Here is a 13,718-nt window from a genome sequence, read left to right as displayed (position 1 = left end):
AAACAAAACTATAAGGGAGAATATTGGGCTTCTATTAATCAAGTGTTCAGAAACATGACTGCAAATAATGTCTCCGTAACTGCTGGATGTGTATATCAACTGTTTGCTAATAAGCTTGCCAAATGTGTTCACAACTTGTTTATGCTGCTGTGGCCAAAAATTGTATTGTAGGTGCAAGAAAAACTGTCAAAAATGCAGTTCCAGCTTCTCAAATGTGAATATTTGCAGTTTGACTGTTGGTTAGAAAAAAAAACATACAAGGAATCTGAAGATGTTGCCATGGGCTCTGGGAACTCGGCATTTTTATGCCTTCACACCAGCGTCAGCCGTGGCTGCAGACATTATTTTTCTCGTATTTTCTTCGTTTGTGTGTCTATTCAATTCTGGTGAACAAATCTCAGGAAGGTCTCGAAGGAATTTTACATTTAAATTAGGCACAAATAAACCTATTGAAATTTGGTGGTCAAAAATGACTGTCATGTCACCAAAGATGTTTTTGACAATATCACAGTAATTTAAATGCTAATTATGACACATTTTTACACAAATGTCTAATAGGATAAAAAATGATGACGGGATTACCTTTATATCCAAAAGGTCAAAAGTCAACTTGACATCATAATGTTCTGCCTAAAACACTTTTCTGGCCATTACTCAGTTTCATATCTCAGGAACAGAAGGGGAGACATTTGGTCAGATACTGGTGACATTCATTTTGGGTGCTCAGTTTTACACTTCTGATTGTGTAGATTTTCTGTGCTGCGTGGTTGAAAATGTGTGGAGCGTCCTTGTTTTCGAATTTGTAGCTTCTTTGCAGCAACATCCATATTTCAGGCATTATCAGTTGTCATGGCTACAACTTTGTGCTCTGTCCTGTTCCTCTAGTAGTCCACTCGAGCTCACTGGTATTAAGCTTTATGTGATTATTGTTGCACTATGTGTGAAGCTCGATATCTGTCCTCTGTTGTCCTTTGTAAAGTAGTCTCTAAACTAAGGCAACGTGTCTCTCACTGGAAAATATTCAGTATATGTGATTACTTCAACCCCCAACCCCACCCAAAAAATACACTGAAGACCTTTTATTAAATTTTTATTAAAGTCTTTACTATATTATGAGTCTGGACAGACATGGATGTGAGCTGCAGCTCGACGGGTTGGCCGAAGCATTCAGTGGCAAGGCGGTTATTCTGGTTTACTATTTGTTAAGATTTTATAGACCAATTGTTTAACCGATTAATTGAGAAATAATTAATAATAATAATAATCAATACAATCCTTATCTGAAGCTCTAAAGACAGTTTAAATCAGACAGTTGCTGATTTGTTTAATACTGAGCCATGCTGTACGCTGATTCAATATTAACTTACATAAAAAGTTTAATTCCAAAACACTTTGAATCCTCGTTGGGAACATAAAAAGTCTGATGTTTATTACTGAATATTACCAAATTCCCCCCACAGTGACCATTAAGAGTTTCATCTCATCTTATTGCAGTTCTCATTACAAAATGAAACACAGATGATTGCTTATATTTTGTAATCAATGGTCTAAAACCACAGAGTGACCTCGTAATGTGCTCTTCAACCATTTTGTGAGAGATGATGTCAGATTTATCTTTTAGTTGTTTCCTGCCTTTGTGAGGACTCATCCTGTTGTGTAACAATAAAACAACGAGCTTTAGTTAAAAAGTGCTCACCAAACAAATGCTACACAGCAGCGCTGAACAGGACACAGAACAGTGACGGTGATGAGTAAAGCCTGTGTGTGTGTGTGTGTGTGTGCGCGTGTGTGTGTTGGTGTTGCAGGCTGCAGGCCCAGCAGAAGGAGTGGTTGGCGTCACAGGCGGAGCTGCTGGCTCAGGGCACAGTGCTGAGGGGGGAGCTGAGCGCCTCCCAGCTGGAACGGACGAGACTGGAGGGGGAGCTCAGCGCACTGAGAGAAACCAACCAGAGCCTGGACCTCAGCAGCGCCCGCCTCACCAGCCAGTACCAGGTATTAACCAAACACACACACACACACACACACACACACACACACACACACACATGCACGCACAGAAGTATATCTACACACCTGCAGATACACACAGGTGTTTTGTATTCATGCAGCCAGCTGACCACTGACATGTAAAAAAGGGATTTAGTGCTTCACAGTGGAGAAACTCAGACACATGACGCTCTTGAAATAAAATAAACAAATTTATTTAGAGTGTAACTGGGCAATTAAACAAAATTTATGATGAATTCATTTCAGGTTTTAGAGAGTATTTAACACAGCTGAGGTCAGGGAGGAGCAGCTATCAGATCATCAGTGGGGAGCAGCAGAGGGCTGATTTCTAATACCTTATACAAAGCAAATTAAAGCTTGACACGTCAGCAAAAAAAAGATACATTTGTCCCAACAGAAAATGAATAACAAGTAGCTAATAAGGATCGGGGGCATCTTTGCCTCCAGAACAGCTTAAGTCTTCCGTGTAATTCTGTCAAACAAGCGCTGAATATTGAAAACCTTCTTCAAGCTGGAGACTCTCCAGTTGTTTGGGAGACAAAACGGGTGGAAACTGACTTTCCTGTAAAGAAGTCAACCAGCACATTTGACGTTTTGCCGCTTGATCTGCTGCTCATAAAAAAAACGAACCTGAATCAAAAGCTGGTACAGGACTTTTAGTCTGCTGATATATGTGAAGAAATGTAGTACAAAAAGTAGCAGATACACAAAATCACTGCAGGATTCACACATTTGTGCCTGTGTTCTGGATTAGTGTCAGTTGGTTGAACCGTGTCCACAATTTTCAGTTAGGACGAAACCAGCCTTTGAAGGAATACTTGGAAATAAGCTTTAGACTAGGAGATGGATGTTACTGTCATGTCTGAATGTGGCTTATCTTAGCATATAGACAGGAACCAGCTGGACTGCCTCTGGTGAAAGGTAACAAAAAATCTACCTGAAAGCATTTGACGTACGCGTTTTGAAGCACACCAATTGTTTTAAATGGCCAAACACACACCAAAAGCATTATGAGGAGTGTTAAACTGCTTTGATAACCTACCCAAAGCTTGTTTTAATTTTAAAGAGTTAAATGAGATTCCAGCGACCAAAGTCTATAAGACAGAGCGGCCAACATGCAGCAAAAGCGATACTACAGTTTTGGGCAACAGCTGACGGGGGATTTTAGCTCCATTAGCTGAAAGGGACAGTTCACCCCAAAATCTAAAGCACATAACTTTCCTCTTTCCTGAAGTGCTTTTTATTTATCTAGATTGTTTTGATGTGAATTGAGATATCAACTGTAGATATATCTTCTTTCACTCAAATGTAAAGGAACTGGATGGCACTCAGTTTATGGGGGTCAAAACATCCAAAAATACAGTCGAAAATTTCTATTCTACCAAACTGCACCTGCCACCCGTATCACTGCACAGAAGAAAACGTGCATCAACACCGAGCGAGCTATTAATGTTTTACTGCAGATGCATGCTTTCTTCTGCGCGGTAATATGGCTGGTGGATGTAGAAAATAGATCCTACATGAAACTGATAACGACAAGGTCTGTAGATTATCTTCAGTAAGCGGGTCATGATTTACAGAAAGAGACATTGCTGTTGAGTTTTCTAAATGTATTTTTTGGCATTTTACAGAAATACATAAATAGAGTCCTCATGCTAGATGATGCTCCCATATTACCACAAGGTAATACTTTTGTTCTGTCCAGCACCTAGTATTTAACTGTTTTCTGATGTGCCGCTTGACTTTTTTGTTTTCTTTTTTGGCATTTTAAACACCACAAACCAAGTGATATCTCGTTCCATTGTGGTGGAAAAATATGTATTTCTAATTTTGTCTTAAGTGTCCCTTTCACTTAAAACTTTATGAACAAACAAAAAAAAAGCTAATGCTAACACCAACAGCTATAACACTATAGATCTTACGTATTGTGTTGTCACATGTCAGATACATTTAAATAAAAGAAAATAAATGGTTAGACTCTGTTAGCATAACAGTTCAACTCTGTCATTTGTCATGAATGTTTACAGACATCTACTGTCATAAAACTTTACTTGCCACATAAACCCAACAGCAGCAATTAATTACCACAGTATAGAGTTATGATTAGAGGTGCTTTATGTGACTTTTTTACCCAACCGCAAAATACAAATAGAAGATGAAATGAGATGGCCGGTTCCCAGTGATTTTACTGCCGTTATAGTACTTCCGACCAACTGAAAAAAAGCAGCAGCAACCTCACAGCAGTTGCCTCCCAGCTTTATGTAACATTATAGGCTGCTCAAATAGACAATTATGGAAAATTAATTGGGCTATCTGTAAAATGCAAAAAAAAAAATGCCTAAATAAAACCCTTCTCCTAAAATACTGCTGGTTCTATGGTGTTGGCATTTAAATCTGATGCCTGCTGTGCACCACAGGAGCATCAGTTGAAGCACGTCGGATGAGATGCTTCAATTATCACTTTCAGTGCGTTGGGCCTTCTAGCTCACTAATTAACACATTGTATCTCATTGTTGGGGTTTTACGGCGTGTTATGTGCCATACTGTTTTTTTTTTTCACTCTGAGCAGTTGCCAGGCAACCAGCAGAGACTGCAGGAAGTTACAGCATCCGGCCAAGAAATCGTTCATACATAATTGTCCATAAAATGACAAATTCTCATTTTTACACTTCAGTTTTTGTAGGGATTGAACTAAGGACATAATGTGCGCTAATCAGTGAGCTTTAGAGGTACTGGAAGGTGGATTTTGTTCCCTTTGGACAAAGCAAGACGTTACCTTTTGGTTTTAGTGTTTTTTGCTAAGCTGCTAATCAACAGCTGGCAGTGGCACTATAGCTCGATAAGTACTGAAAATATATGGCAGTGATATTGATCTTCTCTAGGGATGCACTATATGGATTTTTTTCAGCCGAAAAATTACCTGCTTCTCATGGCCAATACCGATATAAGATAACCGATATTTTCATATTTGTGTATGAAATATATGTATAAAAAGAAAGTTAAAACCTGTAGTACACCCACAACCATAATTTTTATTCATAAAATATCGATTTCAATTTCTTTATAGGGATAATACATAATAATATTCACTTCTCATTAGTGGCCTGTCTGATATATGTCTTGAATTCCTAATTTTGTTAGCTAACTCTCGACAAGAAGGCAAATTAACTTGCTTTGCACAATGTGGATTCTTCTAAATGACTGACTAGTCGCAGATTAATGCTAAAAAAAACATTAAACAGGCAGAACAAGGGTCTTTGTTGAGTCTGATGAGTCTAATTTGTCACATATTACATTATTTCGAGGTTAATATTCAGACTTATTTAGTTAAGCTGCCTCTTAATTCAAAGTACAAATATTTAAAGAACTGCACTTTACTTATCATAGGGGGGTTGTTGAAGTGTGACGGATTCAGATTTCTTTTATTTGTCATTTTTATGCTTCACATAAAAACATAATTGTTTCACACATCCACCACTTAGTAATTCAGTGCAAGACCACAAAAACTGTAAAATAATAAACTGATAAATAAGAGCACTAATAAATAACCTAAAATTACGCTAAATTAGAATAAAATAAATCGATTTTATTCAAAGATTTAAAGAAATTAAGAATAATCTTAAAGAACAGTCTCTTATGTGTGGTCCACATTCTTTGATTAAGCAGTCTGATTGCTTTGGGGAAAAAAAAAAACTGTTTAACAGCCGAGTAGTCCGAGATCGAATGCTTCTGTATCTTTTCCCGGGACACATGAGCGTGAACATGCCATGAGAGGGATGAGCGGAGTCCCTTATGATGCTGTTTGCTCTGCAGTGCTCGGTGTGGATGTCCTGCAGTCGTGGTAGTGAGACACCAATGATTCTTTCAGCAGTTCCCACTATCCTGTCCAGCGTGTGTCTCTCCTCTGCTGTGCTGTTACCAAACCAGGAGGAGATGCAGTGAGTGAGAATGGTGCCTCTGTAGGACATGGTCATGGCGGGGATGGAGAGGTCCACCTTCTTCAGTCTCCACCTCAGAGCTCCTGATGATTAGTGGGAGATGGTGCCACTCCCAGGAGCTGCACATATTTTTCCTTGAGCCTCCTGAGTGACTGGGGGAAAGTGAATGACCCCTCCCTCCACCACGAATAACCATATTTCACAGTTACTGGCTGTGCAAAATGGTGTGATTTTGGACATTTTTAAGGAAAACAGGTCTCAAACTTTTAAAGCTGAATGTCCCTACCCATAGCCAAGTAAAAAAATCTTCTCCATGTTGCACCATCCCCTCTCATAGGTCACAATCAGTCCCTAAATACCTGAATGTGCCTCACTGGATGCCTCATTCAGCCCCCCACAATGTTATGCTGTAGTTAGGTCGGTTAAGATTCTGGGAATCAGACACTCGCACTTCTCATTACATTGTTTTGTAGAGAAGTTGAAAGGTAGCAACTCTTCTCTTTGATGAAGAGGAAAAAAATCTGTTGGGAGCACGTGAGTTTTTGCAATTAAAACCTGTTGCAGCAGCTGTGCTGACCGACTAACTGAACAGGGCTGCAGCTAAGAAGCCAAAAATAATAGGAAGCATATTCACAAATAGGGAATTAGGAGCGATAAGACTTATTTTCTTACGATTTTCTTATGATATGAGTTGGATTCTTTAAAAAGTGGACATTCTTGGAGAGTTTCCTGAACTTTCAACACATTTTTTAGATGTAGAAGATGTACTATAATATTGGCTCTTTTCACATTTTTCACTGCTCAGTCAACCCATACACAAGATGATGTGTTTTTGTGTGCTGGCCTTGGATGCTGCCTTAAACTGCATTTTTTAAAACCTCTCAGAGCTCATGTATTGTTCAGACAGCTTCATCGAGCAGCTGAATGAATTCTTTGGTCATTTGTGAGGCTGCAGTACGTTTTTTGTGTTCCTTTCAGTCAGTCAGTGGTAAGCTCTGACCTCTTGCTTCACAGTTCTGTCAGGTTTTATAAAAAGAGTGCAATTTTAAAACTAATATCCCAGCTATTGGGTCTTTTTGTGTCTCTTTCAGTTGTGTCTCATATCTTTTTACACTCTAAAAGTCTTTGAGACAGCTAACACAATCGATACTGCTGACTGATATTCAACCATATCTGATACATATTTCTGCAGATTCACTGTTTTTTGTCTTTTACATTTCATGTCTACTTTGTCTACTACTTGTGAATGCATATGTGCCCGTGCACACACATACAAAAAATATATATATATATTTTGACTGATGTTTATGGCCTCATGTTTGCAGCTGTTGACCCAACTGAAGGGGAACATGGAGGAGGAGAACCGCCAGTTAGCGGAGCAGAACCAGAGTCTACTGAAGGAGAACCGGGCCTTACTGGAGCAAAGCCTGGAGCGCCGTGACCAGCACTACTCACAGCAGAGGGAGTACCAGTCAGTATATGCACGCACGCACGCACGCACGCACGCACGCACGCACGCACGCACGCACGCACGCACGCACGCACGCACGCACGCACGCACGCACGCACGCACGCACGCACGCACGCACGCACACAGCTCAGATCATTTGGTTTTTTTTTTAGGAATATTTATAAGAAAACAGACGTGCATTGAAGAGGAACAACAAAGCATGTTAATGGGGTAGTTTGGATTTTGGGTTGTATGAAATATTATTAATAGTCAGCGTATTTACACAGTAGAAGTCAGCTGGTACGCCCCCAGTTTGGAGAAGCAGACTGGAGTCAAATGTGGAAGCTAAGTGAAGTGCTGCTGTGAAGAGGGCAGCAACTAAATATATATTAGCTCCCTAAGAAAGTCCCACCTGAAAAAGAAATCAATCAATCAGTTTAAGTATACGTTTTATTGAGTGTTTTCACCGCTTTACCTTTTCATCAGACTTCTCCACTGCATGTAATAAACTGATCATGGATAAGTAACTCAAAAAATCCCCCAAAAATGTGAACCATCCCTTTAACATTATTATTGTTCAAATTCAGCTTTATGTAATGTGTGCTAGAGTAAACTAAAGTAAATTATGAACATTTCTAACCCTTGTAGGTGGAAACAGCCTCAATATTCATATCCAGGACATAAGAGCACTTATGTAAAGGTTTGAGACTGCAAGACAACAATTTCACAGTCAAACAGCCCTCAGCAGTTGTCATTTTAAATGACTAATAGACTGGTAAGAGATTAATTCAGAGCTAACAGCGAGCATGCAGAGCTGGCTTCACCCTTTAAGTTTAATGAGCCGTATTCTTGAAAATTACATCATTTTGTAGCTTAATTTTAAGCCTTTCTTCTTGAAAAGATCGTTTTCAAAAACTGATCTTGCCATGTGAGGCCTGCAGCCTCTTACACCTGTAACACTGGTGGGTCTTTATGACCAGTGCATGTTTAATAGCCATGTATTGTTTAAACCCACAGAAATGTAATTTAATCTTTGGTCCATATCAGTGCAATTATATCATAAAAAAAAGAAAGAAATTACACTGAATGACAAATAAAGAAAATTTCCAGTGCATGCTGGGATAATTGGATAAGCAGGGCATTGAAGTATTCAAGATAAAAGGATCTTGGGTTTGACTACTAAGAACTTTTATATTTATACTGTAGCATGGTTTAAATTCTTTGAATCACTGGAAGAAACAGGCATTGTATGTTGTGCTAATATGTGATTGACACACAATAGGAAAAATATGTTTTTATCTGATTTTTAAAGCTAGTTAACAATAATTTAGGGTAAGGTAGGGTGCTAAATTTCAAAGGCACCCTGTGGAGTTTTTGATCAAAAGTAGCAATATGTGCTTTTTTTTTCTTTTTTAAAAATATCCTTTCAGGCTTGGGTGGTATGTGATATTTTACACCTTCAACTTCTTCTTCAACCCAACCCCCTGATGGCGAGTGCACTACTTACTTTCAGCTTTTTCAGACTAATAAAACCCACAATAGAAAACCGCAATATGTTAACAAAAGAAATATTCTCACCCATTTTCCTTCCATAACTGGAGACCTTTTGAGTCCCACTTTCTCTTGGTCACAGAAGACTGACGAGACTGAATTGCCTCGATAACTCATCATAAAACACTTCAAACTCTCCGGTTTTGTTGAAATAAATTCTTAATTCACCAAGTTAGATGTTAAAAATGGAATACTGCAATACCATGATACTGCCCTAATCCTGTTATGTCAAGGGGGAAAGACATGGGCATTATGATACATTTTTTGGCAATAGAATATAATATATAGATACTGAACACCAAGATTTTATGCTTCTGGGTTTAGTTCCAGGATATTTGGCCCTTTGAATATGTGCAGTTGTGTTTCTCCCGTTATTGGCTCCGCCTGCAGGTTCCCACTGGCCTCATAGACTCAATGTGTTGATGCTTCAGAGAGTTTTAGTGTCTGTCAGATCATTGTTTTTTTTTTAACTTTACTTAGAACAGTTCAGGATTACACATCCTCATAAGAATATTGAATATTGCATTTTTTAGATATTATAAACAGATTCAAAACAAAATTGTGTGCTACCTAACAGGCACAAAACTGCTGACTTGGGGATGTGCTATGAAATGCAAATTGTTCTTCAGTACACATCATTGTTAAAAGGACGTGAATACATGTTATGGTGACAGACTACTGAAATTAGAAGCTGATTGTTAAGGTCTCACTGATATCAAGCACATCTGATGTAACTGTATTCTGACAGTTTTATTTGAGTTCACACCAAATCCTGACCTGAACCAGTATCACTCTATCAACTCTTACTGCAGATATTATTTGAATAAAGGGCTGTTTTGAAGTCATTAATGATTATGCAGAACAATGGTACTAAAAAAACAGTAGGGCTCTTGAAACTACAACTGAGTACAGAAAAGGTTTCATGTTTGTTCCAGCAGCTGAAACCTCACCAGATTCCCCGATGAGTCCTTTTCCCTCTGAATTGTTGGTTTAGGTATTATCATCCCAAGGTCTGAAGCTCAACCTAAGGCGTGCAGTGCATATTTAGAGCAGTTTATTTAAACTGGGGTGTTTTATGCCTGCGGCTCGGCTCATCTGAGCAGGAAATGCAGGTCTCGGTCCTGATCCAAGTAAACTGTGGTAGGCTTCATTAGGAGTGAGAGTGTAATCCAAACTAACTCCAGGATACGAGTCCAAATAGGGTGAAAGGAGTGTGGATGGTAGTTTCTCTTGCTCAGAAAATCAGGCATTAAAGTATGAGGTGAAGGCAAACTGAGTCATATCCGGCTTTTTCTCTGGGTTTTTTTTGGATGGAACAAAAAGCAAAGAAAAGTTAATGATAAAAAGATATGAAACAGTCCAGTGATCACGCTTCATATTAGTCTGTTAGATGTGTGAGTAAACAGGCCAACTACAAAACTGCACCAAATATCACATATCAAGTCCGGCTAAGATTTAAAAAAAAAAATATATATAGTTCTAAGTATGCCTTTAAGATAAACTGTCTATCAACATAACACTGTCTTCAGTGAAAGCAGATTTAAAGAGGCACTTCACAGACATCTGGACCTCCAGCCTTTCAGTCAGTCTCATCTCTTTATTTTCATTGAAGAAGTGTCTGGCAAAATATATTTAAGACCTTGGAAAGTGCATAAGACAGTTTAGATTGATTTACAAAAGCACTTCTTGTGTGAGTGACGGAGAGCAAATGATACCATGACTTTACCCCCCCAAACTTAATGTTGCGGGAAATGTTGTGAATTCAGAGAGCAAACATGCAAGGAGGCCTCATAAGCTTTCAGAAAATGAACTGAACTGGCCTTCAATAGTGCTTCATCAAACTCTAAACATATTTAATAAATTTGATACTGATCTCCTGCCAGCTTGATGCCTTGGTTTGTAGTGGAGACACACACTGAAGATTTTTGAAGAGATAATACAGAGCATGTGTGAAAGACACAAAAATAAACTGAGCCAACGGCCACATTATTACATTGGAGAACATCCAAATGGCTTCACTCACATATGAGAAATATAAAAAAAAGACAAAGGTTGTGTCTGAAATTCCATAATAGCGTGCTCTTGAGTACGCTATAACAGTGTGTGACAGTTTTTAATATGTCCAAGTGAAACCTTAGACTTAGACTTAAACTGAAATGATACTGACAATACTGAGTTGACTTGGTTGCTGTCCGTTGTGATTGTTATTATCTACCACACTGCATTATTTGATATTCATGCCGGTGTAGTGTCCAGTGATCCATACTTTAATATTTTTGCGTAAATATTATCCGGTTGACATACGATTGGTGTCACGCTAATGTTTCAGACTAACAAAAAAAAAATCTCTGCAGCTCTAAAACTGCAGTTAAATTGAATGACCACTTGAGGCCGGCTCCAAGACAGCGTCAGTCTCCACAGACCGTTAAAATAATCAACTTTACAGCACAAAAAAACATGGTTACAGCCTGGAACAAAAATCTGCTTTAGTCAATATCCATAACAACTGCACGGGTGGTGATTTTTTATGTGTCTGGTAATAGCCAGGGCCAGAGACATTATGTTTATGTCGTGAACGTGATATCTCAAGAACGCCTAAAGGGAATTTCTTCAAATTTAGAACAAACATCAACTTGGACTCAAGTACAAAGTGATTAGATTTTAGTGGTCATAGGTCAAAAAACAAGATCACTTTAACCTTGTCTTACTCATTCTTGTTCAGTTTAATTCAATTTTATTTATAAAGCCCATTATCACAAAACACAGTTTGCCTCAGAGGGCTTTACAGAATAAGACATCCCTCTTTCGTTAGACCCTCACATCGCCTAAGGAAAAACTCCCCCAAAAAAACCCTGTAACGAGGGGAAAAAATGGAAGAAACCTCAGGAAGAGCTGCTGAGGAGGGATCCCTCTTCCAGGATAGACAGACTTGCAATAGATGTCGTAAATATCTGAAGAACACTTTGAGGAAATTTCTTCAAATTACTTAACATCATAACTCAGGAACAGAAGGGAAGACATTTGGTCAGATACTGAATTAGTGACCCAAATTATGTGTGTCCTCTTTGAAACTGCTGATTGGATAGATCTTCTCTGCTGCTGGGGGAAGATGCGTATGAAGTGTCCACATTTAAGAATATTTAGCTCCTCTGCAGCAACATCCGTATTTGGACCTGGAAATGTACACGGACCTTCACTTGTGTGGCTCTTTTTCTGTGTTTTGACCACTCACAGTGCTGGTGACCGAGGCGACCGAGGCCACAGTACAGGATGCCACCTGCTATTCTGTTTTAAAACATTCACAATGGATCAACCATCAGGAGCAATTGGGGATTTAGTATTTTGCCTAAGGATACTTTGATATGTTGACCGGAGGAGCCAAGGATCGAACTGCCAGCCCTCCAATTAGTAGACTACCCGCTCTACTTCCTGAGCCACAGCTGTCGCAAGCATTGTCAACTGTAATGGCTACATATGAGTCTGGACAGACATGGATCCAAATTGCAATGGGCACATAACATCTGAGTAGTTATCCAATAGTTGTCGAGATATTTCAGTCTGAACCATGGTGGTGGACTGAGTGACCAACAGACATGGCCATGCCTGGAGCCACGCAGCTAAAAATGTACACAGACCTCGATACTGACTGTTGCTCATCTCTAATAACCTTCCAGATCTTTTTGGCTCACAGCTGCGTGTCGTGGTCAGCTCATACAACTTTGTGTGCAGTATTTTTATTTTGAGCCATCTTTCATGCAGCATGCAGGTTATTTTTCATCAGTGTCCTGCTTTATGTTTGTCCACACACCGCAGCTCGAACCCGGAGCCCTCTGCTCACCAGCACATGAACGTTAACATCCACACATGCAGTCTCTTTTCTGATCAGCTCGTTTAATAAGAATCCAGTTCAAACAGCACAGTAGGCTTCTCAGTAGTGGGTTTACAGGGACAGGCTGATTCATACACTATCAGCCACGTTACACACTTCCATCTAATCCCATCTACCCGCACTGATAATAAATGCATGAAATGAATCGAACAGACCTTCCCACTCAGCTGCTTTGTTCTTGTGTTTTCCTTCAGGGAGAAGCTGAGCGAGCTCCGTCGGGAGAAGCAGAAATTGGTGGAGAAGATTATGGATCAGTATAGAGTCCTCGAGCCCAGCATGCAACCTTCAGCCAGCAAAGCCAAGTACTGTATACAATTATACTATACACCCATTTATCAATTAACCATGTATGTGCGTCTCAGTACAGTGTCACTGCAGAAGGCAGTCTGTCTTTCACACAGAAGAAGTGCAGAAATACAACAATAGACATTAAAACATGAATGGATACAAAACATTTTTGAAAGTGGACAGTTCAGGGAGTATGTGCAAGGCACACACTGATAATATGAAATTATGTTTTCAGGAGGGATACATGTTGAAATCAGCACGTCATCTATATTGGCAGATACTAGTTGTAAAATGAAATATTGGAATCGGCCAACATATTTTATTTATTTTTTAACAAAGTGAACAATTCAGCCATAAGTTGAAGTGTTTTTCTTATTTTGCACAGTGAATGAATATTACATATAATGTAAAACATAGTATTTCATGTCCCCATCTGCTGGTGGGCCTTCACAATAAGAGTATGCATGATATGATGTTAATTCCACTGCAGAAGAGACTTGATGACTACTAAAATTAGGTGGGGAAATAGTGGATATATTGATAGATTGGTATTAGTTATTAGTTGTTGTATATCGGCATATCAGGTATCTGCAAA

General features: G+C 39.1%; 1 protein-coding gene across 3 annotated transcripts in view; it reads left to right on the top strand.

Annotated features, from left to right (window-relative positions):
• The window catches only part of ccdc88b (coiled-coil and HOOK domain protein 88B), an 89,562-nt gene that overhangs the window by 45,223 nt on the left and 30,621 nt on the right, over positions 1–13,718 (top strand). For all 3 annotated transcript variants that reach the window (XM_088080996.1, XM_088080997.1, XM_042492797.2), the window contains 3 exons: positions 1,806–1,992; positions 7,271–7,416; positions 13,030–13,137. In XM_088080996.1, the coding sequence (XP_087937122.1) occupies positions 1,806–1,992; positions 7,271–7,416; positions 13,030–13,137 (441 nt within the window). The remainder of the gene's footprint in view (positions 1–1,805; positions 1,993–7,270; positions 7,417–13,029; positions 13,138–13,718) is intronic.

Source organism: Plectropomus leopardus, chromosome 8, assembly GCF_026936395.1.
Source record: "Plectropomus leopardus strain MGB_pleo_1.0 chromosome 8, ASM2693639v1, whole genome shotgun sequence".
In the NCBI taxonomy this organism is placed as follows: Eukaryota; Metazoa; Chordata; class Actinopteri; order Perciformes; family Serranidae; genus Plectropomus; species Plectropomus leopardus.
The sequence above is the reverse complement of the archived record's forward strand: the minus strand, read 5'-3'. Positions and strand labels throughout refer to the sequence as shown.